Source organism: Misgurnus anguillicaudatus, chromosome 18, assembly GCF_027580225.2.
Source record: "Misgurnus anguillicaudatus chromosome 18, ASM2758022v2, whole genome shotgun sequence".
In the NCBI taxonomy this organism is placed as follows: domain Eukaryota; kingdom Metazoa; phylum Chordata; class Actinopteri; order Cypriniformes; family Cobitidae; genus Misgurnus; species Misgurnus anguillicaudatus.
This window is the reverse complement of record NC_073354.2, coordinates 19,572,215-19,597,517: the sequence shown is the minus strand read 5'-3', so window position 1 is coordinate 19,597,517 and position 25,303 is coordinate 19,572,215. Positions and strand designations below refer to the sequence as shown.

At 37.0% G+C, this 25,303-nt stretch overlaps 2 protein-coding genes across 4 annotated transcripts; both read left to right on the top strand.

The window, feature by feature from the left end:
- Nucleotides 1-520: 520 nt before the first annotated feature.
- Nucleotides 521-14,218, top strand: LOC129429257 (cytochrome P450 2J2-like). Of its 3 annotated transcripts, none has more exons than XM_073856010.1 (9): nt 521-1,531; nt 4,823-4,982; nt 12,082-12,231; nt 12,526-12,683; nt 12,826-13,002; nt 13,140-13,281; nt 13,387-13,574; nt 13,638-13,779; nt 13,885-14,218. In XM_073856010.1, exons 1-9 carry the CDS (start codon nt 1,241-1,243, stop codon nt 14,058-14,060), a joined length of 1,584 nt encoding a protein of 527 aa, XP_073712111.1. In that variant the 5' UTR covers nt 521-1,240; the 3' UTR covers nt 14,061-14,218. The 3 variants fall into 3 exon arrangements, with proteins under 3 accessions (XP_073712111.1, XP_055041789.2, XP_055041791.2); XM_055185814.2 differs by lacking the exons at nt 12,082-12,231; nt 12,526-12,683; nt 12,826-13,002; ... (2 more) ...; nt 13,638-13,779; nt 13,885-14,218 and adding exons at nt 5,106-5,255; nt 5,551-5,708; nt 5,856-6,032; ... (2 more) ...; nt 6,771-6,912; nt 7,379-8,513; XM_055185816.2 differs by lacking the exons at nt 521-1,531; nt 4,823-4,982 and adding exons at nt 7,567-8,807; nt 11,799-11,958.
- Nucleotides 14,219-14,929: 711 nt separating this feature from the next.
- On the top strand, nt 14,930-23,003 carry cyp2ad6 (cytochrome P450, family 2, subfamily AD, polypeptide 6). Its single transcript, XM_055186286.2, has 9 exons — nt 14,930-16,082; nt 16,243-16,405; nt 17,796-17,945; nt 18,108-18,268; nt 18,442-18,618; nt 18,806-18,947; nt 19,208-19,392; nt 20,562-20,703; nt 21,349-23,003. Exons 1-9 carry the CDS (start codon nt 15,900-15,902, stop codon nt 21,522-21,524), a joined length of 1,479 nt encoding a protein of 492 aa, XP_055042261.2. The 5' UTR covers nt 14,930-15,899; the 3' UTR covers nt 21,525-23,003.
- Nucleotides 23,004-25,303: the final 2,300 nt, after the last annotated feature.

Below are 25,303 nucleotides of genomic sequence, written 5' to 3'. Positions count from 1 at the left end.
AATCATGAAAGTATAAACTTGTATTAAATAGAGAGGGTTTTTCTTCTAAGTTCTCACTTTTTTGTCTCAAATATGACTTCAGTGCAATTGATGTGTAAATGAGGCAATACTTCAAGTTCTATTGTTCATATCACATTATAATTTTCTATAAATTAATAGACAGCTTTAGTGTTTTTTCACCCCTATGATATTTCACGTTGTAATGTGCACAGCACACTATAAAAATGAATTAAGTGATACTGTATGTACTGTATGTAAAAACTGTAAACATATGTTGCAAGTTGGGATGAATGGTGGGTGTCGTGAATGCAGTCCAATAGTCCCAACTGTAATACTGTACTTAAAAATACAGAATAAATCAAATATCTGTTAAAGAGCACCTATTGCTCAATTCACGTTTTTACATTTCCTTTGGTGTGTAAATGTGTATTAGTGCATATGCAAAAGGGACAAACACCAGAGTAAATGATGAAGCGAGTTATTGTCTCCAACATAAATTTATTTTCTTGGACTACAACAAATGCAAGGATTTTAGGCAACATTTTACTTCTGGGATTGGTGATGTAGACAAGACCAACATTATCATAATTCCTCCCGCTTTGGACTCTGTAAGTAAACTCCTGTTAGCATTGCATTGTGCGCGAATCTTTTAAACATGGTAAGGAGCGTCACATTTCTGGCTGAAGTCAGAGGTATTCAGGCCAATCACCACGTACAAATTAGCTGGCCAATCAGGGACACAGAGCTTTTCAAATCCATGCGTTTCATGAAGAGAGTGAAATCTGGAGCTACAAAAATGTACAGTATGTGGAAAATAATGTGTTTTTTAATCATAACCACGCAAACACATTGTATTTTACCAAATACACAAAATAACATTGGTTTTTAGCAATGAAATAGGTGCTCTTTAACATGTTCCATGTGCAATAAAATACTCCACATTAAAACAAAACTCATAATATGTATTATTAACCACATGCTGCCATGTAAAAAAATTGTCTGAAACAACACATTGTATGTTTTACATTCAGTGAAAAGCACTGGTTTGTATAAGAGTCATTGTTTTGGCGTAAGTCCCGTTGTGTGTTTCATCCTGTGGATAAGATGAATACTGTAGCAGCAGAAAACACAATAAAAGTACAATATTTTACCGTGCTGTTTTGTCGTTATACGCTAGGAAACAATAAATGATGAATGTTTGTTTCTTTGGGGGTCTCTTCTCCACCCTCTGGAATTTGGAATGGCTTATATAATGTTTTTGCACCCCTCCACTCCAATGTTCACATTTCCCAGTCCTGAACAAATACTCAATCAGTACACAGAGAATCCTGCCATCTTCTTTAACATCATGATCCTAAACTTCCTATACGACAACCTTGATTTTAAGAGCTGGATGATTTTGATTTTTGTTTTACTGATTTTGTATGATGTTTTCAAAAATAAGAATCCATCTAATTTCCCCCCGGGACCCTTGTCTTTACCATTTCTGGGAACTATCTTTACTGAGATGGATTTTAAGACCATGGATAAGGTAAGAATACATTTTATAGTTTGCTGATTTGTTTGCCAGATAATTTACGTTTTGTTTGCCACTTTTTAAGCGACTTCACAAATAAGGGAACTTATAACATTTTGTCATTGAGCTAACAATTTCAAGTGTAGTCTACAAGGCCATGTTTACAAGTATTATTAGTTGAAGCTATAAAAAATCTCAGTTACGACTGTAACCTCTGTTCCCTAAACGAGATTGCATCATCTCTTGACAGTTTGGGGAACGCCACCAGTGTCAACTCAATGATTTGTGAAACTAGTCTGTCTTAAATGTGATATGAGATGACATCACAAGTCCGATGGACAACTAAAGGCATAAAAGGGAAGCGCAAACAAAGCATTGTAATAATGATAGAAATTTGGTAGTGATTGGGTCTTGTGGACCAGGGTCTGGCATCAGCCTTACACAATGCACAATAAATGTAATGTATACTCCACACTTTCTCTACCCATCGTCTGCCCCTTGGCTATCTGAGGTTCTCAGTGAGCATTGCTTCAGGCTCAGGGCTACGGAGAGAAAGTGGCACAAATCGAAAGATCCTACCGACCTCTGTCTCTATCAGTCTCTTCCTTGCCTCTTCATCTTTTTTTGCTTCTTACTTTGAGAAGAAAACTAACACTTTCAGCAGTCAGTTCTCTGCGCGCCACCTATTACACATGCTCAAACTGCATGCTCTCTTCCCTCTTTCTCTCTCCTATCTGAGGTGGATGTTTCCAAGGTCTTTGGTTCTTACAACCCAACTACCTGCCCGTTAGAACCCACCTATCTCCTTAAAGCCATTTATCCGTGCTCTCACCCACATTATGAACTCATTTCTTTGCACTGGTACACTTCACAGAGACCTGCAGTGCTCTCAGCCATTGAACCCCTAAGGAAGGCAAGGGTAACCTCCAAATCATCTGTCCTGACCCTGCAGATGGATCTATCTGCCGCTTTTGTCACTGTCAATCACCACATCATCCTTATGACCCACAGGGCGATGAGTGTCTCTGGTTTCTTTGTTTCAAGTCTGACCCCTCAGTTAGGTCATTTAGAGTATCCTGGGGAGGTGACATCAACTCCAATGTCTCAATACCGGGGTACCTCAAGGCTCAGTGCTTGGACCACTGCTCTTTTCTAAATACATGACATCTCTAGGTTCTGTCATTTGGAAACATGGCTTTTCCTACCAATGCTATGCGGATGACACACAACTCCACTTGTAATTTTAGCCTGATGATACAACAGTTTCTGCCCGCATCTCAGCATACCTGAGTGACATCTCACTCTGAATGAAGGATCACCATCTCCAGCTAAACCTTGCAAAGATGCAACTGGTTGTCAGATCATCTGACCCTAAGATTCATTACAACCTTTGCATTCAGCTAGGTTCTTCGACCATTATGCCTTCCAGGACAACCAGAAACCTCATTGTGGTCATTGATGATCAGCATAGCTTAACGGAGCATGTTACCAGCACCTCCAGCTCTTGTAAATTCATTCTCTACAACATTAGGAAAATTAGAACTCTACTTTCTGAGCATGTTATACAAGTCCTAGTCAAGACTCTTGTCCTGTCCAAAATGGACTATTGGAATGCGTTATTGGCCGGACTCCCAGCCTGCACAACCAAACGCCTACAGATGATCCAGAATGCAACGTCAAGAGTGCGCTTCAATGAGCCAAAAAAGGCGCATGTCACTCCTCTCTTTGTCAGGTTAAACTGGCTTCCTCTCAGCTCTCATCAAATTCAAAGCTCTGCTCCTGGCCTTTAAACCACCACTGGGTCAGCACCTGCTTACCTTCACTCTTTAAAAATACAGACTTATGTACCCTCTTGATTCCTGCTCTGTGATCGTGCGATGGCTTATGGTGCCATCCCAAAAAGGGAAAAAAATCACTATCTGCACCTTAGGTATTTACCTTGGTCTCAGTTGTAGAATAGCTTTAATTCTGCCTGGAGCAAACTCCTGACATGACTGAGAAGCAGATGTGCTTGAAGGTCACCTACAGCCCTCAGAGCAACCTGATCCCACGTGATAGTCACAGAATTTTTTGCTCATTTTTCCATGGCATTCTCACGGATCCCTGCATTTTTCGTGGCCCTGCCACGGCCTTCTTTTCTGTGGCATTCTCACGGATTGGTTACTCAACTGTTTTGTCCTATTTTCTTACCATTGTCGCTTCGGTTTAGGATGGAAGAGCCTCCCGGGACCTCAGGAACTAGACTGCGAGGGGTGAGAAAAGGCCGGAGCCATCTCAGACACCTCAGCTAGCTCGATTTGCAATCCCACAATGTAAAACGCTGTGACACAGGTCCCAAACCCTGAAAAATGCTAATATTGCAGCCCGGTCTCACCCCATGGCGTCGGTGTTTGACGGCACTTGACCGTGCGTCGGTGTGTTGGCGCGGGGGGTGTGCCTTTCGCGTCATTTTTTGACGAACTGGGGACTTCAATACTATTAAGTCCGTTGCATTCTCTTTCCTATTTTCTTACCATTTTCTACCATTTTCGCGTCGGTTTAGGGTTAGATTTACATAATGACATCCCTACCCAAACCTAACCCTAACCCCAATGCCAGGCGACAACTGTTTAATTTCGCGTACCTAATAGTATTGAAGTCCCCAGTTCGTCAAAAAATGACGCGAAAGGTATACCCTCCGCGTCAACATATTGACGCATGGTCAGGTGTCGTCGAGTGTTGACGCCATGGGTGTGAGACCGTGTTAAATATTGCCCTCTTCATCAAATAAAGCTGCCGGGAGTGGAACGACTTCAGCGACTGTCCAGCTTTATCGAGAGCTGCTTGAGCATGCTCTGCTCCCCAAAACACTGTACACAGCTCATGTGTGTTTCTGTCCTAATAAAGCAAGGGCAGGGAACAACACACCTCTTGAACTGTCTTACCAGCCATTACAACTATTTTAAACTAGTCTGACTTAATCACAGATTTTTACAGTAGGACAACTTGACAGACAATTTCACACAAAACACTTGCTGATTGACTGAAGCTGACATGCAGTTTGCGCTTCCCTTTTGTGCCTTCTGGTGTCCGTCACACTCAAGACGTCATCTCTCATGGCCTATTGGACGGACCAGTTTCACAAATTATTCAGATGCGCGAATGCTGGTGGCGTTCCCCAAAATGCCATTTTGTGGCGCAGTGTTGAGTTCCCTCGAAAGGGAACATACATAAAACAGCAGATAAAGTATTTTCAAAAATGTGTTTATAAAAAGCATTTATGTTTTAATATTTATTATATATGTTACATTATATTATGAATTTCAGTTGACTGAAGTCTACGGAAACGTATTCAGTTTGAGAGTGGGCAATCAGAAAATGGTAGTCATTTCTGGTTATAAACTGGTAAAGGAGGCCCTGATTGAACATGATGGCTTTGTTGACCGTCCAGCGGTTCCCATATTTCACAAAACATATAAGGGAATAGGTAAGTACACCAACTAAACTGACCTTTGTGTTAAAGATGTCAAATTTAAGTAATCCCAAATTTGATTCTTCTAATACAGTAAGTTTGTTATCAAAACACAATGTATATGTATGTGTCATATAGGCATAACTATGAGCAACGGATATCGGTGGCACATGCATAGGAAGTTTGCTCTCTTTCATGTGAGAAACTTTGGAGATGGAAAAAAAAACCTTGAGCTTAGGATCCTGCAAGAGTGTGTTTACCTTTGTGATGCCTTTAAGTCAGAAAAGGGTATGACTCACTATTTAATTCTAACAGTCTATCTATCTATCCAATATTAAAAGTTAATAGTTTTATTTTTTAACTTGTTTGTCACTCATAGTTTTTCATAACAATATGACTAAGGGAGGAGGTTTAAAGTTGTTCTGTTTCTTTTTAGCATGTTTATTGCTGCTCAAAATTCGTTCTTTCCTTTTATGGCTAACTTTTCTCCTGATGTTTCACATAGTTTGCAACTATACATTATACAAAGAGGAAAAAACAGAATCTGATTTGAACATTATCTGTTTTTTTTTCCTTTTGACAGAACCATTCAATCCCCAGGTCACATTAAACAGCGCTATCTCAAATATTATTGCCTGCTTGGTGTTTGGAAAACGCTTTGACTATCATGATGAAAACTACCAAAACATTCTGCGCCTTGACACTGAATGTGTTCAGCTAGCCGGCTTAACTAGGACACAGGTACTGGTCCATGATAACAACCTCAGAAAACATTTGCGAAAAATGACCCTTTATACATTTACTTCCAGAGACTTCTTTAACATAGAAGGTCTTTTGCATTTAACTCTGCAGTCTGTATTCATCACAAATTGTGCTATTTGTTTTCAGTTGTACAATGTGTGTCCTTGGCTTTTTGAATACATACCTGGCCCTCACCATAAGTTGTTTGCCAACTATAAGAGGATCACAGACTTCCTGAGTGGAGAAATAAAAAAACACAGAGAGGACTGGGACCCTTTAAACCCTCGAGACTTTATAGACAGCTACCTGGCAGAGATGGAGAAGGTCACTAAAGTTACATTTGCTTTAATTATTCTTTTTAAACAACATGAGTTGCTTTTTCATTTTTGAAGGTTATACAAGCCCTGTTAAAATACGTCATCGTTTAATTAAATTTGAAGCTTATTGATCACTTTTAACAGAGAAAGAGTGACCCAGAAGCTGGCTTTAATATAGAAAGTTTAGTGGTGTCTTGCCTTGACATGGTTGAAGCTGGAACAGAGACGGCAACAACAACATTACGCTGGGGTTTGCTCTTTATGATAAAGTTTCCAGAAATACAGGGTAAGTGGGATTAATATCCTTTTATCCAGCTTCTTCTACATTGTTTAAATGTGACAAGCTATGTTGTATTGTCATTCAGTAAAGGTCCAAGAAGAGATAGATCGAGTCATTGGCCAGATTCGTCAACCCAGCTTGGCTGACAAAGTTAACATGCCTTATACTGAAGCTGTACTGAATGAGATACAAAGATTTGGTAATATTGTGCCACTGAGATTCCCGAAACAAGCTATTAAAGACACTATGCTAGGAAAATACTTAATTCCAAAGGTAAACATTTCTATTCTATTCTATTCTTGGCTAGTCTAGATTAGTTTTTAGTGTAAAAAAATTAGTCTAGCGTAGTCTATGTACTTAGTGATCTTAATTAAGCATAATTTGTTTTGTTTTTTCTGAGCTAAAACATTTGTTTCTTATGTTCTGTAAGAGTCATTGCATAATACTTTTTCGGGTTTTTGTTAGGGCACCGCCGTTACAACAAACCTGTCTTCAGTTCTGAATGATCCAGATGAATGGGAAACACCTCAGACCTTTAACCCTCAACACTTTCTGGATGATAAAGGCCAGTTTCGAAAGAGAGATGCCTTCATACCATTTTCAGCAGGTAATATTTTCTAAGCATATATCACCACATGATATGATTTTTAAAATGGTATATGCTTACATTCGACAGCATTTTTACTTTCTTGACCTAACATCCCAAGTGATTTTTAGCTAATCTCACATTTAGTGTAAAATAACTAATGTCCCACTTACACAAAAAGTCAAAATTATCAAAAATACTTTCATGCTCCTACTATCTATGGTTTTAAAATGTATTCAGGGTAAACAGTTGTTGAGTCACATAATCTAATAATGAAATTTGGAGCATCACAGTTTAATTTCAGTCATTGATTTCACTTTAATTTACTCAGTCAATATTAAAGTTATTAAGGTAATATTTTAACAGAATGTTATTTACATTATGTAGCAAATCACATAAATTACCTGGGTTTTCACATTTTCATTACATTATATTTGTGTCAATGTCACATTTGAATGTTTAATTTGTCTGATTGATTTGCTCACAGGTAAGAGATCATGCTTGGGAGAGCAGCTGGCCCGTATGGAGCTTTTTCTGTTCTTCACCTCCATACTGCAGCGGTTTACCATCTCTAAATGTCCAGGAGAGGAACCCAGTTTGGAAGGAGAGATATGGTTCACATACGCTCCTTCTCCCTTCCGCATGTGTGTGACCTCACGTTAGACTGGAAAATCATGAATGGATCATTTTGTTTTTCTTCTAGGTTCTCACTTTTTGTCCTAAAATATGACTTCAGTGCAATTGATGTGTAATTTATGCAATACTTATTGCAAGCTGTATTGTTCATATAAGATTATAATTTCCTATTAAATTAATGGACAGCTTTAGTGTGTTTAAAAACCTTTCCATCAATAAAACATGTCACCACTTGTTTCACATGTGAAATTCATGCTATCCACATGTTTATATGCTTTCGGTAATAGCCTTTATGCAACAAAAAAGATCATGCTGCAAGTTTACAATGTTTTAATGCTAATATTTACTTAGCATATAAATACATACAAGAGTTTGTTCAAGGTTGAATGAATTTTGAATATTGGCGGGTCTTTGTCTTTACAGAGTGGAACTATACAATGGCAGCCTCGTGCAGAGCATTCTGGGAACCAAAAATCATCATCAATTTTGATTCCCAGAATGTTTTGCTTGATGCTGTTTTTCTAGTTTTGTTCTGTAAAGACGGAGACTTGTAAATGTTTAATGTTCATTTAACTTTGAACAAAATGTTTCCAGTAATAACATAAATTTAAATCTACGGTAAGTTACCGGCAACCCAGCTGCAAATTTCTACAGAATTTTTTTACAGTGCATGTTGTAATGTGCATGGCACGCTATTAAAAAATGAATTAAGTGATATTTACTGTATGTAAATTAAAACTGGATGAAACATTTGTCATTGTTAAAAACTACCTTTAAATTCTCATATGTTGTAAGTTGCAGGTGTTTTGTTTAGATGGCATGACCCAGCTCCCACTGTGTTTTTCACCTGTGGATATGCTAATACTGTAGAGAGTGCAGAAAGCACATTGAATGTAATATGTTACTGTGCTGTTTTGTCTTAATCTAGGGTAGGGAACGATAAATTGTATTGTTTGCAACAATAGTGGTTTCCCCTCCACCCTCTGGAATTTGGAATGGCTTATATGTCTTTACACTCCTCCAATGTTCACATTTCAGTCCGGAACAAATACTCGGTCTGTACACTCAAAGACAAATCTGTCATCTCCTTTAACATCATGATCCTAAACTTCATATACAACAGCCTTGATTTTAAGAGCTGGATGATTTTGATATTTGTTTTATTGATTCTGTATGATGTTTTTAAAAATAAGAATCCATCTAATTTCCCCCCGGGACCCTTGTCTTTACCATTTCTGGGAACTCTCTTTACTGAGATGGATTTTAAGACCATGGATAAGGTAAAAGTACTTTTTATAGTTTGCTGATTTGCTTGCCAGATCATTTAAATTTCATTTTACTTTTAAAGTGACTTACAAATACACTGAAAAAATATTCATTCAATTTACTCAATTTTTTAAGGTAAGTGGTTGCAATAAAAAAATTAAGCTACATTTAAACAAAAAAAATTAGTAAAATAAAAAAAATAAAAAACTTTTGTTTAAATGTAGGTAAAATAAATAGATTGCAACCACTTACCTTAAAAAATTTAATAAATTGAATGAATAATTTTTTTCAGTGGAAGAGCATTTAACATTTTGTCAATGAGCTAACAATTACAACTGTGTATATATACAAAGCAAATATAAGTTGAAGTTATAAAACATCTCGGTTACGACTATTACCTTGTTACCTGAACGAGACTCTGCATCATAAAATTACATTTTGGGAAACGCCACCAGCTTTCGCACAACTGTATAATTTGTGAAACTAGTCTGTCTTATAAGTAGGGTGACCACCTGCTAATAAACCCAAGCGGGGACAAAGGGTATGATTCTGAGGGACAATGTGGGACACTTCCTGGCCCGGCGGTGCACCCAACCCACGGGCAGACTTATTGATAGTGGTTTACCCATTTCTAGCACATACCACCTTACACTGCAGCAAAAAAAAAGACTTTCAAGAAAACAAATTCTTAGTATTTTTGTATTGTTTTCAGTAAAAATATCTAAATATTCTTAAATTAAGATGCTTTTTCTTGATGAGCAAAACGACCCAAGAAAATAAGTCTAGTTTTTAGAACAAAAATATCAAATTTAAGTGATTTTGTTAATCACAAAACAATCAAAATCTGCCAATGGGGTGAGCAAAAAATCTTTAAAAAATTTCTTAAAGGGACACTTCACCCATTTGCATTAAGCTTTGTATAGTTAGAAACACAGTCGAGTTTTTGAATGGTAGTGCATCATTCCCTCTGTTTCCCCTGAGACAGGAGAAATACAGGTTTCAGTGTTGCACTTCCTTCTTTCAATGATGTAAAAATCATCATTTTGCATCATTGAAAGAAGGAAGTCCAATATCTTTGTAGAGGGGGTGAGACTACAAACACTCCTTTTTTCGGTCAAATAGGCACCAAATTCGTAATTTATGTTACATTTTGACTACAAATATGATCCACTTTTAATAAAGATTAATGTTTCCACAGGTGAAATGCTCCTTTAAACACTAAATTCAAGAAAAAATTGCTTACCCCATTGGCAGATTTTTTGCTTGTTTTATGCACAAAATCACTTAAATTTGATATTTTTGTTCTAAAAACTAGACTTATTTTCTTTGGTCGTTTTGCTCATCAAGAAAAACTATCTTAATTTAAGAATGTTTAGATATTTTTACTGAAAACAAGACAAAAAAAATTTTTTTTTCCTTGAAAATCATTTTTGCAGTGTACATGGCATATTAATAATGCCCTATTCCCACTAAACATGTGTAATTGCTGATGTATGCTCATGAATAGGCCAACCAATGTGTGTTTTTTTTTTTAAATAAAGATTCATAATATTTTGAACATTTAATGAATTGACAGATGCACTTCCACTAACTATTTAATTTATTTTTCACTACAATTTATTCACTTTAAATAAATTATAATATAATATGGGATTAACAAGAATTGTAGTTGCTCAACAACACTGGAACAGTTAAAAAAAATCTTAACTCACACTCCAGAGGTTCACGGAACGAGAAGGGGGAGGAAGAATGGTGAACTTCCATGTTAGTAAAGGCAGGCGCAGGAAAAAAACTGTTCAGTGTTCTGGAGACACCTTTAGGACTTTCAACCACAAATATATATTTTCCCAGTCTTTCTTGTACCCACACCATCTCTTTTTAATTGATGATGGCGGTGCAGAGTCAGACTCAGTCTCTTTCTCCATTTTTCCAATTGGAAAGCGCGCATCTAAAAGGTATGCACGTGCGTGGCTGTGTGTGCACTGCGCTGTCATGACAACAACGAAAAAGTTGACAACAACCTAGTCAGCAGTTCAACTGAGGGGCAACAGTAGTGTGCGAGTAGCGAGTGGCGAGCGAGCCTGAATTGTCAAGTAATGTTCATTTGGCTGCCTGGGGCTCGAGGATATAGAGGGACCAACTTTTTTTAAGCAAGCATTGATTATGCATGAGATAGTTTCAATTTGCGGAACGCATGAATTGGGCTTAAAAAGCTGTGGGCGCAGGTGCTACGCGGGACGGGTGGTCACCCTACTTATAAGCGATGACGTCATGAAGGCAGTGGATACCGGAAGGAATAAAAGAAAAGCGCAAACAGCACATTTTAACTTCTAAAAAAAGTAAAGCGAGCACTACAGGCACAAGAATCACAATGAGATGCAACGTATCTCCAAGAACAGAGGTTAGATTCGCAACCAAGACGTTCCCTTTTCGAGGGAACTCAACGCTGTGTCATGAAATTACATTTTGGAGAATGAATGCCCACTGTGCATTGTCTGTCATGTTGTGAAGGTGTTATGAACAAATTAGGACATAAGAACCTTGTTCCCAGGTAAGGAAGAGAAGTCAAACCTGTGTTACCTCATAAACGTATGCGGGGTGGACCACCCTTCAGCATCACACATGTCTTGCATGGAAGCCCCAGATAGAAGGGCCTGAAAGATGCCATAATCCTAGTAGAGTGTGCACTGATTAGCAGAAGTAAAGGCAATCAGTATTTCTTGTCATCTAAAAGGCGAACCAGTGTCACAGATTGTTCGGGTGCGCGGGTGCTGGTGGCGTTCCCCAAAATGTAATTTCATGACGCAGCATTGAGTTCCCTTGAAAAGGAACATACATAAAACATAGCTAATTAAGTATTTTCATAAACGTAAACGTATGTTTTTTTTTTGCCTTTTTTAGAATACATCAGCCATAAATTTCACTAATGGATTTTAACTGAGTTTATAAAAAATGTTTATGATTTTATATTTATTATATATGTTACATTATATTATGAATTTCAGTTGATTGACGTCTACGGGAATATATTCAGTTTGAGAGTGGGCAATCAGAAACTGGTAGTCATTTCTGGTTATAAACTGGTAAAGGAGGCCCTGATTGAACATGATGGCTTTGTTGACCGTCCAGCTGTTCCCATATTTCACAAAATAAATAAGGGAATAGGTAAGTACACTGACTAATCCTTTGCGTTAAAGATGCTAAATTTAAGTTTTAAGTCCCAAATTTGATTCTTCTAATACAGTATGTTTGTTATCAAAACACAATGTATATGTATGTGTCATATAGGCATAACTATGAGCAACGGATATCTGTGGCGTATGCATAGGAAGTTTGCTCTCTTTCATTTGAGGAACTTTGGAGATGGAAAAAAAAACCTTGAGCTTGGGATCCTGCAAGAGTGTGTTTACCTTTGTGATGCCTTTAAGTCAGAAAAGGGTATGACTCACTATTTAATTCTAACAGTCTATCTATCTATCCAATATTAAAAGTTAATAGTTTTATTTTTTAACTTGTTTGTCACTCATAGTTTTTCATAACAATATGACTAAGGGAGGAGGTTTAAAGTTGTTCTGTTTCTTTTTAGCATGTTTATTGCTGCTCAAAATTCGTTCTTTCCTTTTATGGCTAACTTTTCTCCTGATGTTTCACATAGTTTGCAACTATACATTATACAAAGAGGAAAAAACAGAATCTGATTTGAACATTATCTGTTTTTTTTCCTTTTGACAGAACCATTCAATCCCCAGGTCACATTAAACAGCGCTATCTCAAATATTATTGCCTGTTTGGTGTTTGGACAACGCTTCGACTATCATGATGAAAATTACCAAACCTTTCTGCGCCTTGACAATGAATGTGTTCAGCTAGCAGGCTTAACTAGGACACAGGTACTGGTCCATGATAACAACCTCAGAAAACATTTGCGAAAAATGACCCTTTATACATTTACTTCCAGAGACTTCTTTAACATAGAAGGTCTTTTGCACTCTGCAGTCTGTATTCATCACCAATTGTGCTATTTGTTTTCAGTTGTACAATGTGTGTCCTTGGCTTTTTGAATACATACCTGGCCCTCACCATAAGTTGTTTGCCAACTATAAGAGGATCACAGACTTCCTGAGTGGAGAAATAAAAAAACACAGAGAGGACTGGGACCCTTTAAACCCTCGTGACTTTATAGACAGCTACCTGGCAGAGATGGAGAAGGTCACTAAAGTTACATTTGCTTTAATTATTCTTTTTAAACAACATGAGTTGCTTTTTCATTTTTGAAGGTTATACAAGCCCTGTTAAAATACGTCATCGTTTCATTCAATTTGAAGCTTATTGATCACTTTTAACAGAAAAAGAGTGACCCTGAAGCTGGCTTTAATATGGAAAGTTTAGTGGTGTCTTGCCTTGACCTGGTTGAAGCTGGGACAGAGACGGCAACAACAACATTACGCTGGGGTTTGCTCTTTATGATAAAGTTTCCAGAAATACAGAGTGAGTAGGCTTAAAATATATTTTTATCCAACTTCTTTTTCACTTTTCACTTTAGGTGTAATACATAAATATTTAAATGTGACAAGCTATGTTATTGTCATTCAGTAAAGGTCCAAGAAGAGATAGATCGAGTCATTGGCCAGATTCGTCAACCCAGCTTGGCTGACAAAGTTAACATGCCTTACACTGAAGCTGTTGTCAATGAGATACAGAGATTTGGTAATGTTGTGCCACAGGGATTCCCGAAACTAGCTGCTAAAGACACTATGATAGGAAAATACTTCATTCCAAAGGTAAATATTTCTATTCTATTCCTAGAAAAGTTATTGCATAATCATTTTCTGGGTTTTTGTTAGGGCACTGCCATTACAACAAATCTGTCTTCAGTTCTGAATGATCCAGATGAATGGGAAACACCTCAGACCTTTAACCCTCAACACTTTCTGGATGATAAAGGCCAGTTTCGAAAGAGAGATGCCTTTATACCATTTTCAGCAGGTAATATTTTCTAAGCTTACATTTAATGATGACAGAAATTTATTGGATTAAGTGTTACAATGTCACATTTGAATGTTTAAGTTTGTTTGATTGATTTGTTCACAGGTAAGAGATCATGTGTGGGAGAACAGCTGGCTCGTATGGAGCTTTTTCTGTTCTTCACCTGCATACTGCAGCGGTTTACCGTCTCTAAATGTCCAGGAGAGGAGCCCAGTTTGGAAGGAGAGATATGGTTCACATATGCTCCTTGTAACTTCCGCATTTGTGTGACCTCACGTTAGACTTTTGCATTAGGAAAAGCATCTCTAATAAAAAAGATTATTAATAGTAAAAAGTTTAGAAAGGAACTTGATGTGTGTAATTCTAGGAGCGTTTATTTGATTGTCAAATTTGTGTGTTTTGTGTAGCCATAGTATATCCTTATTTTTTTATTTATTTTGGGGGGGGGCAAACCCTGCTGAAGGATCAAGCTGGAACCAGCATAGGCTGGTAGCTGGTTTTAGTTGGTTTTAGCTGGTTTATGCTGGTCCTCCCAGCCTGACAAAGCTGGTCATGCTGGTGGGTCAGCTGGTATTCCAGCATGACCAGCTAAGTTCAGCTAGACCAGCTTAAAATGTGACCAAAACACACCTACACCAGCTTGCTACACCAGCAAAACCAGCTTCCTACACCAGCAAAACCAGCTAAAACCAAGCTGGGGACCAGCTTAAACCAGCTCGCCAGCTTATGCTGGTCTTAGCTGGATTTTTCAGCAGGGAATGGTTGCCGGTTTGAGTCTTATGGCTGACAGGTTGAGACTGAGGTGCCCTTAAGCAAGGCACCTGTTCCCCATTGCTGTAGTGAAAGCTGCCCACTATCTGCCATGTTCATGTGTTAATGCTGAGGTCACATTCCAAGTATAGGTTACCATATCATTAGCTCATTATGTCACTTTTACTTAATTACTTTTTATGTTTTTATTTTTCATTAAATTATGAATTTGACTTAATAAAATAATGCAACCACAATAAAATCCTCATTACATTCTATTATTCATATAACACAGTCAACTGTAACTGTGACGAAAAGTGAGATGATGGATCTGCAAATATGCAAAATAATAATAATAATAATAATAATAATAATAATAATAATAATAATAATAATAATAATAATAATAATAATAATAATAATAAAGCACAAAACTAACTTTGTTATTATTTGCTTGGTCATAAACACATTAGAAACCAAGTAAGTGAATGTTTTATAGTACAGGGTTTTAACAGTACAATGGGACTCATTCCTGAGCAACAGCTGAGGTATTTAACATGCTGGGGCCCCAGACCTCGGGGATCTCTTTTTCACTGAAGCACTTGTTTACTTTGTGCAGAGACTGTACAGAATCCTAATAAGTAGTTTTTTGTTTCTTTCTTTCTTAGTTTCTTGTGTATAAAGAAAATATCATTACACACTGATTCTTTGCCTACTTTTGTTTTATTCAATAAACACATTTATGAATTGAATACAATGTAATAATTGCATGCAATGGTAAATAAATGTTCAGTTTCACCTAAAAAGTTAATGATCTAAAAGATTTCAAGCAGGACTGCAGGAATAACAGGAAAAGGCCAATTCAAGGGTGCCTTTTAACCCCCATCCGTTGACAAACTACTTATTCATACATGAACAAGGGTCTTGTACTGTAGAACTTCCAAAAGCGTTTACAGTATATTTGCATCATATCACATGCTATGCTGTTTTGCAATGAGAAACCACATCTAAATGTTTATTTAAGACTCCAAATATTCATATGCACCATTTGTCTGTGTCTGAATATAAAGTGTGGCTTATCTCATCTGTCTCTTCAGCCGTGCCATCGCCATTATGTATTACTAGTTCTGGAATTTAGGAGTTTACACAAAGTTCACACAAACTGTTCATCATTATATAACAGGATTTCGAAACAGCTCCCGGCTGCACTGGTGCCCCCGAACTGTAAAGATTCAGGTCAACTCCCTCCTCCCAGATAAAACATCTACATCATGCAATTCAATACCACACACCCCTTTCACAAGAAAAGTCTGGCTGTTTGCAGGACTTTCAGTTAATTACAAAAGATCCTGCTGGCCAGAGATGTAACAATGATTTTACATTCCTTACTCGAGTGCTTGGATTTCAAAACTAGCTTGTTTATGATTAGTTTAGTCCTGTTGCTTATAATTATAATCAAAAGTAAAAATCCAGCAAACTTTCCACCAGGACCCTGGGCACTACCCATCTTAGGAAACGTCTTCACTGATGTTAACTATAATACTGTGGACCAGGTGAGACACTTTAATATGACATATAATGAGATTACAATATATAAATAATGATGACATGATATTGACCATTATAATATTAAGTTACAAGATATATTATAAGCATTATCATTTATTTGCATCATGTGCTATACAGTGATTTTTAACTGTTTATACTTTTCAGCTGGTTGAGAAGTATGGAAATATCTTTAGCCTGAAAAAGGGAAATGTTAAACTGGTCTATGTGTCTGGATATAAAATGGTGAAGGAGGTTTTGATCACTCAGGGTGAAAACTTCCTCGACCGTCCTGTTTCTCCTCTATTTGATTCACTGTATAAAGGCAGAGGTATGTATGTATTATTCACTACCATACACTGACCAGCCACAGCATTAAAACATTAAAACACCAACAAATATTGTGTGCATCATTGAGACTTGGGTGCCCATGACCCAGATGGTGGTCAACCGGTTGGCCTTCCTTGCACCACTTTTGGTAGTCTTTTTAATTATAAGCCTTGGCATTTTGGAGATGCTCTGCCACAGTCATATAGCCATAGTTAATGTTGTGGTTGATCAGTGTATAGAGATTTTGAAGTGTATTTTGAGTATTTCGAAGAGCTCAGATGCAAAAACCACTAAATACCACCTTCGTCAAAAATAAGATAATGATATTGATCAAATTCTCTTGGCACATATTATACGTTCATCAAATACTTTCTCTTCAAATACACTTTATCTCAGCCTCAGTAGGCCATTCAGAAATACCACTTTGTTGGCAGAATCCATTAAAGCCACCATTTTTTTGGCAAAGTCCTCTAAGTGCATGGAAGAAGAATTAAATAATGATTAAAAATTAGTTTTTACACGGTTAAAAGAGCTTTACCAAATATATTAGGATATTGCAGAATCATTAACCTTTACTCGGAATGAACAGTGACTGGATTTTTTTGCATGTAATTAGACAGTTTTGCACAGACTGAAAGTCGTGTTATAGTCACGAAAAATTTTTCATGTCACTTGCACAAATTTCTATAAATGGGTTTTCGTGTCAGTGGTTTTCGTGTCATTTTATGTATTGTTTTCTCATTGTTTTTTTACTATTTTCTTACTATTGTCGCTTGGGGTTAGAATCACATTCTTAGACATCCCAATCCAAACCTCAACTTCAGGCAAGAGTAGTTTTAAAAGTGGAAGAAAAACCAATGCATAAAAGTACAACCTAACTCAAACCCCAAATCTAATCCCAATACCAAGCGACAATGAAAATTACACATAAAATGACACTAAAAAGAAAGTCTTGCCACGGACACGGGAAACAATTTGTAGAAATTCTTACTGAGTGGCACGAGGGGGACATTTGTGCTCGGGGCACAAAAAAGCTGAATAAATTGATAAAACTTTTCGTGACTGTAACACGACTTTCCGTGAGATCATGTTGGTTTTGTAGCAAAAGACAGTCAAATTTGTTAAATAACAATAAAATAATTTAAGTAACAAAAGGACGTTTCAGTTACTGACTAACCTTTTCATTGCCATTAAGGTGAAATTACTCAACTTAGACATAAGAACATAAGATAAAAATGTGCATTTATAAAAAAATGTCAGATGCTCTTTTGTTTTGCATCAAAAAGAAAAGCGTTTGTTTATACATTATACATATTTCATTGACTTTGCAACACTGGCCTAAATGTTACATTACTTTCCTTCCATTTGATTTTACCTCGTAAATGAGAAAGGAATATCCTTTAACAATGGCTACTCATGGAGGAAGCAACAACAGTTTGCTATGAGTCATCTGAAAAACTTCGGAGAAGGGAGAAAAACTCTGGAAGAACAAATTCAACGGGAGTGCTACTTCCTATGTGGAGCCTTCAAAGAAGAGCACGGTAAAAACCTAAAAAAGACATTACCTGAGACCACAAATCTCACATACAAAATCACCAAACGTATCTAACGTACAGAATGGTAAAGGGTATTTTCCAATATATTAACAAAAAGTAGGTCACTAGTATGTATTTTTTTGTTCATGTCTTTACTTTGTAAAACAGGCCACCCATTCGACCCTCTCGTCAAAATCAACAATGCAGTGGCCAATGTTATCGGCGGTCTAGTGTATGGTCACCGATATGAGTACGATGATGTTGATTTCCAAAAACGCCTACGAAAGAGCGCAGAGTCTGTGTTTCTTGGAGGATCTGTTTGGTTCCAGGTTTGTACATTGCCTGATGACAATACAGCTGCACATGCAATATCTTCATTTTTTTACAAATGCACTGTAACATTGGGTACACAGTTGAATTAATATGAAAAACTGCTAAAATGGGGTAAATTACATTTTGAAATCATCGTGGGGATTACTCATTACATTTTATTCTCTTCTAGATGTATGAGACCTTCCCAAGTATAATGAAGTGGTTGCCAGGACCTCATCAAACAATGATCTCCAACTATCAAGATTTAGCAAGGTTCCTGAAAGAGAAGATTGAGGAACACAGACCAGAGTTGGACAGCAATAATCCTAAAGATTTTATTGACACCTATCTCTTAGAAATAGAAAAGGTTGAAAACACGTTGATATATTTATATGTATTTCATAATGTTTAGCAAGAGAAGATCCACTCTTCGTATTTCTTTTATCTCCTAAAGTTTAATGAGTGATATAAGATTCAAAATTTCAATATTTTAATTATTGAGAAAGACTTGCCAATTTAGTAATTCTGTTCGTCTTTATATTTTATTGTGTCAGCGTAAGAATGACATGAAGGCAGGATTTGATATTAGCTGTCTGGTATGGAACACGGTTGATCTGTTTGAAGGTGGAGCAGAAACAACAACCACCACTCTGCGATGGGCTTTGCTTTTCCTTATCAAGTACTCTGACATTCAAGGTATGAGGTATAATTATTTTGGGATCACTTTATTTTGATGGCTCCCTTTGACATTCGGATGACTACAAAGAACTCTCATTAGACATTTCATTGTGATGAAAAAACATGACTTATTAATGTATGCATAAACAGCATAAAGGTTGTGGGTTCAATTCCAGGCAAAATTTATTCTTCGTAATGCACTTGTTGCCAAATGTGTTAGGTTTTATTTTAAATGTGCATATTCACAACAACAAAAACAAAACTGTTCCCTCAAACAGAGAAGATCCGTGCGGAGATAGACCAGGTGATTGGGTCCCGTCTACCTACTTTGGCAGATAGGGCAAACATGCATTATACCAACGCATTTATCCATGAGGTGTTAAGGAAAGCAAACCTTGTGCCAATCAATATTACCAGACTTACAAAACAGGACACAACTGTGGGCGGCTACATTATACCAAAGGTAAAAATATCAGCACTTTTGGAACACCACTTGACCAAATTAGAGGACGGTAACAAACCATGGGATTCACACGTAAAAATAAAGGTGCTAGAAAGATTTCTGCTACTGAAGAACCTACTGGTTCCCCCAAATAACCTTTCAATCAAACAATCTTAAAGTTCCCCAGTAGTCGATATTTTTATCACTTATCTTTGAGCATCATAATAGTATATGTAAAAGTTTTTCCTGCGCGACAGTAATTTTTCATGCTTAAAATAGCTTACACCCTTGCCACATTTGGTATACAAGGATAATTGAATATGCAAAATAGCCCTGCCACTACACTGCGCGTTTGCATTATTTTTTTTAACACTGATGTTGCAAGTTAGAAATTACGAAATTACGTACCTATAGTCACATAAATCTTTTATTCTTTTTTGTGATACTGTCACAAATTTCCGCGTTTTTTCGGGATCATAGCGCAAATTTCTGTTTATGTGTCATTGTCACGTATTGTTTGCTCGGCTGCTTTTTCCTGTTTTCAAGCAATTGTCGCTTCGGTTTAGGGTTAGATTTGGTGTTTGCATTAGGATGTCACTTTAAGTATTAGTTTATACTAATTTTTCAGATTTTTTTTATTCACATTTTTTAAACCATTGTCGCCTGGCGTTAGGGCTATAGTTAGGTTTGGGTAAGGATGTAATTTTATGTAAATCTAACCCTAAACCGAAGCGACAATGGTAAGAAAACGGGACAAAACAGTTGAGTAACCAATACGTGACTATGACACTTTGGAAAACTGCAAATGTATGGAGAAAATACTCAGCAATGGTGTTGAATGATGAATTTGCACAGGGTTAGTCTTGAAACACATTAAAAACACCACATAAACAACAATAAAAACTGGATTGTCAACACAAGGGGACCTTTTTTTACATTTTATAAAGCATTTTCCACTACAAAGAATATTTTGTGAAAGTGCAACAGAAATGTTCTGTGGATTTTAAAGGTTCTTTATAGAACCCTACAGCCCGACAAAGATATATTTGGAACCTTTATTTTTTTTAAAGTGTTGATTGAAACAATTACAGCAAATAATGAATACTTAAACACACAAGGCAGATTATGATACCATAATGTGCACATTTTTAATCTCACTCATATTAATTTCTTTTTTGTGCTGAATCCAGGGGACTGTACTGGTCACTAATCTGATGTCAGTGCTGTATGATAAAAATGAATGGGAAACACCAGACACCTTCAACCCCGGACACTTTCTAGACTCTGAGGGCCAGTTTCGTAGGAGAAACGCTTTCTTTGCCTTTTCAGCAGGTATAATTAAATCAAATAACCACTCAAGACATTTTCATTTTCAATGGGACGGTACACCTAAAAGTACACCCTTTGTACCTAACGAGCGTAAGGCCTATTCACGCAGGATTAGTATCACTTGGTGACCTCTATTGATTTGTAATAATTGTGGAGGTTGTCTGTAATCTTAACTCGTGCGAATCGGCCATGTCTGTAATTTGTAAAGTAAAAAATCCCACGCAAATGACCTACTGTTTTTCTTAGAACACAGAGGTTTGTGTGATAATATAATCCTGTGCAAATCAGCATCTCTGTAATTTGGCCAAGGTTTGGCAAAGTCGTATATCATTTTTCAAGGCTTTTGTCACCTGTATGCATTATATTTCATTTTTCTCTGTTCTACACTTCTCGCTCTGCAGCTGAGAAGAGACACATCCCTTCGCTTCTTATGGCTTTCCTTGTGAAACTTGAGGGATTTGTTATAAATTTCTGGTTTTTAATTAAATTTCTGCTTTTTTTGTCTATTCAATTTCTGTCTCTCCTCGTCCATGTTTGATGATTAATGTGCAAAACTGTGGCAAATCACATTTAAAACTTTGAAAACAGATACAACTTTTAATTGATTCTTTGCATGTTAAGCTCCTTCTTTTTTGGATTCCTCTGCAGGTAAAAGGCAGTGTCCAGGTGAGTACTTAGCTCACATGGAGCTGTTTATCTTCCTCACCATCCTTCTGCAGACCTTCACCTTCAGTCCTCCACCTGGTGAGGAGCCCAGTTTGAAGAGCATAGTGGGTTTCACACAAGCACCACTTCCATACAAGCTCTGTGCTCATCCAAGGTGAATGACACTTACTCCAGTGTCCACAGGAACTTAAAGTTGGGAAACTTTGTCTCACAGTTTGTGCAGCATAATGAGTTTTTGTAAAAACAAAAGATTTGAGAGAGGTTGTAAATCCTGGACAGATTCATGTCTGAGAAACTAAAAAGAAGCGTGACCCAAATTAAACCAGCTTAACTTAAAGGGATAGTTCACCCAAAAATGAAAATTCTGTCATCATTTTCTCTTTTATCTTAATTGTCAACTGTGTGCTTTCCATCATTTATCAGAATATTTTCTTCATCATTTATCACAATACTTCCAAAATATTTTTCCTACTATGGAAGTCAATGGTCACTATGTGCTGTGTGTTTACCATCATTTCTCAATATATCTTCTTTTGTGTTCGTCAGAAAAAAAGAAATTCATACAGGTTTAGAACAACATGAGGATGAGTAAATGATGACAGAATTTTCATTTTTGGGTGAACTATCCCTTTAGTAATCAATAGGTAGCCTGCACATTAGGATTACCAACACATTAATGTATATTGGTAACGAATAAGCATAAGCCTAAGTCAAGTATAAAGCAATGCCTTAAGTTTTTAGTATGTATATTTTGTATCTTACATCAATGTATACAGCAAATAATTACATATAAGTTAGAAATTATACATTTAAACAAATCACTTTTTAGTTACTTGAGTTCATTTTCCTCTGACAAGTTATCATAAGATGACATTGAGAAACTATACAGCAAATATGTTTCTTGCCACTGACTCAATTCAACTTCTCAGGTCTGGTACCAAAGTTACACACTTCTTAAAGGTCCCGTTCTTTCTGTGTTTTTGAATTTTTCATTGTGTTTACAGTTTTCACTGTCCTCAAAACGGGCTGATGTCTTCTATGAAGTCCCTCCTTTAGAAATACGTATCGAGTTTTGATTTTGTAGTTTGTTTAGTGTGTTGTGATTCGATAGCACCTTAGCTTGCCATTAGCTTAGCTTGCCGTTAGCTTAGCTGGCGACTGAATATTCCTGTGGGCGGAGTTTAGTCAAACAACTGTTCTAGTGAGGTCATTAAAGCAGGAAGTAGAGGGCTACAGTCCAAACCGGCAGTTCGCTGTAGGCTTTGAAAGGGGAATTCTGTTAAAGAAAATATTGCCTGGCAGTGAACTTTGAGCTTTATCATTTTTCAGGTATTATTTAGGCCTATGCTATTATAGCAACATTACATACTAACTAGGGTTTTAAAAAATGGGATCAGATAGAACATGACATTTAAACAAAATTCTTATTGTCCTTTCTCTCCAACCCATTTTCCACTTTTCATTGTCTGGTTTGTATACTCACAATATCACATATTATATTACACACAACCATCTGACAGGATGACAAACAATAGACAAAGCATTTCACTTTGTATGTATGTGACCAATGAAGATTTTGTCTTTGCTTTGTGTTCTGTAATTTTGTCAAAATACAATAAAGCTTACTGTTAAACCTACACATTCACCTTTTCTCTAACCTAGAGTGGACATATTTATCGACCTGCAGTCTACATGAACTATTAAGATAGGACTTTATCTGTTATGCACTACTGCAAGGGTCAACTACAGTTAATAATGAACTTGTAAAGCATAACTCAATTGCATAGATTCCTGTACTCTTTACTGAAAACATTATTCAGTACACTGTAAAAAATGTTTTTGCACCTAAATTTATTTACTTTGATTTACAAGTCATTTCCAATTTTATTTCTTATCTTTAATAGTGATGAGTTGCTGTAAGAGATTAAATAAAGTTGAATTAGCTTAACTTATTTCAACTTTAACTTTATAAGTTACCACAACTCATCACTCTTTGGGGGGGTTTCCCGGACAGGGCTTAGACTAGTCCTAGACTAAAATAAAAGTAAGAGCTGTTCAAACTGAAAACAACTTGCACTGACATATCTTAAAATCCATAAGTGCCCTTTATTTTGCCTCAAAATACACACAAGTAATGTTTTTAATAAGGCATGTTTGTTAAAATTAGTTATATTTCCTAATTAAAAACGTCCCATAATGCCGTGAAATTGTTCACACAGTACAGAAATCTAAAAATCTAAACACCAGCTGGACAAGAGTTTTTTGAGATCTCAGAGGAACGTTTTTTTCAGGCTTGGCCTGTTTCTGTATATTTGCCAGAGTTCAGCAGCATTTATCTGACTTAAACAACAAGCTTGCACCTTTCACCTACCCTGAGAGAGTTTGAACTCTGCCAAAAGAGCCTTTAGTTTCACGTACTGTACTCAGGACTGCTGCTTTGTCATGCTAGTCTGTGAAACAAATTAAGATAAAAGAACTCAGGGCTGTCCATAGGCAGAAGGGTTTAGATTACATGAATTAACTGTTATTAAATATACCACAAGATTATGTGGAAAAAATAAATATAAAGGATTTATTTAATTTACTGCTCCTCTAAATTGTTAATCTGAAAACATCTGGTTTGACTAAAACCTTATACTAAGAAACAAATAAGTTTTCTGTGATAATAATAATAATCCTCTATGACGTATGCGGTCAACAAATATGACTTCCGGAAGACGCACCCCAAATCCTGGCCATGACGTGTCCGGGAAAAATGGCACGTATGGTCACCTTAATATATATATATATATATATATTAGGTCTGATACAACTGTGAAGGGCTACTTATACTAAAGGTAAAATATCACCACCACTTGACTTTACCGATCAAATTAGGGGATATCATTAGTTCTTAAAAAATAAAGGTGCTAAAGAGTTCTTCCACTGAAGAAATTTTTTTGGTTCCCCAAAGAACCTTTCAATCTGTTCATCAGAAATGTTCTGTGGATGTTAAATGTTCTTTAAGGGGCCAGTCACACCAAAAGCGTTTATGGCAGTTGCAGGCACCTTTTTTGAATGGTATTCTATGGGCAGGGTGCGTTTGCGCGCTGTTTATGCGCGCCGAGCGCCTTGCGTTTTTTTGCAGCTGCGCACGCGTTTTTGAAGGAGCGCTGAAAGCGGAGAAGCACCTGACGTCATTCGCCTCTTTCCATTGTCCAATCGAATGAGGGGAGAGGCGGGCCTTACGTTGTGGTGAGGGAAGTTTACAGTTGCTTTGAAGAACCGGACACCACTACCTCACTCTCTCCTGCGTGTTTGTTTGTGCACCTCTCACCCTCAAACAAGGTCAGAGCAAGCGTCCTCTTTTTAAAGTTTCTGCTAATATGACAGTTAACAGCAAAAGAGCGCTCACGCTTCAATATATGATTGACAAGACAGCTGACTCGGCGGTTGCTTAGCAATATGAAAAGCCGTGTCGCACTGCTCTTTTTTAAAAAAGGGAGCAGTGCGACGCGCCTTGCGTTTGCAGGCGTTTGAAGTGCTTTTGGTGTGACTGGCCCCTAAGGAATCATACAGCCTGACAAAAAATAACCTTTATTTTAAGAGTGTTGGATTAAACCAGGACTGTTTAATTCAACTCCTTAAGGACCACTGTCATGAAGAGTCTAGCTCCAACCCTAAACCAACACACCTGACCCTGCTGAAAAAAACAGCATACCAGCAAGACCAGCATATGTTGTGTTTTGGTACTGGTATGCTGGTGACCACCAGCTAAACCAGCGCCAAACCAGCATAGACCAGCATGAAAATGATGCTGGTCTATGCTGGTTAACTCAGCAGGGGAAGCTAATTGAAGTCTACAGGACCATATACATAGATTTGTCATTATTAGCAGCTGTTTCTATGAGCCGTGATATGCAAGTTGTCTGCCATATTGGAATGGTCCAATTGGAAT

Coding starts and splice junctions, on each gene's coding strand:
- LOC129429257 (XM_073856010.1), top strand. CDS start 1,241: ATGGCTTATATAATGTTTTTGCACCCCTCCACTCCAATGTTCACATTT. Junction 1,532..4,822: donor ATTTTAAGACCATGGATAAG/GTAAGAATACAT, acceptor TATGAATTTCAG/TTGACTGAAGTCTACGGAAA. Junction 13,282..13,386: donor AAAGTTTCCAGAAATACAGA/GTGAGTAGGCTT, acceptor ATTGTCATTCAG/TAAAGGTCCAAGAAGAGATA.
- cyp2ad6 (XM_055186286.2), top strand. CDS start 15,900: ATGATTTTACATTCCTTACTCGAGTGCTTGGATTTCAAAACTAGCTTG. Junction 16,406..17,795: donor TTCACTGTATAAAGGCAGAG/GTATGTATGTAT, acceptor TAAATGAGAAAG/GAATATCCTTTAACAATGGC. Junction 18,619..18,805: donor ATCTCTTAGAAATAGAAAAG/GTTGAAAACACG, acceptor TTATTGTGTCAG/CGTAAGAATGACATGAAGGC.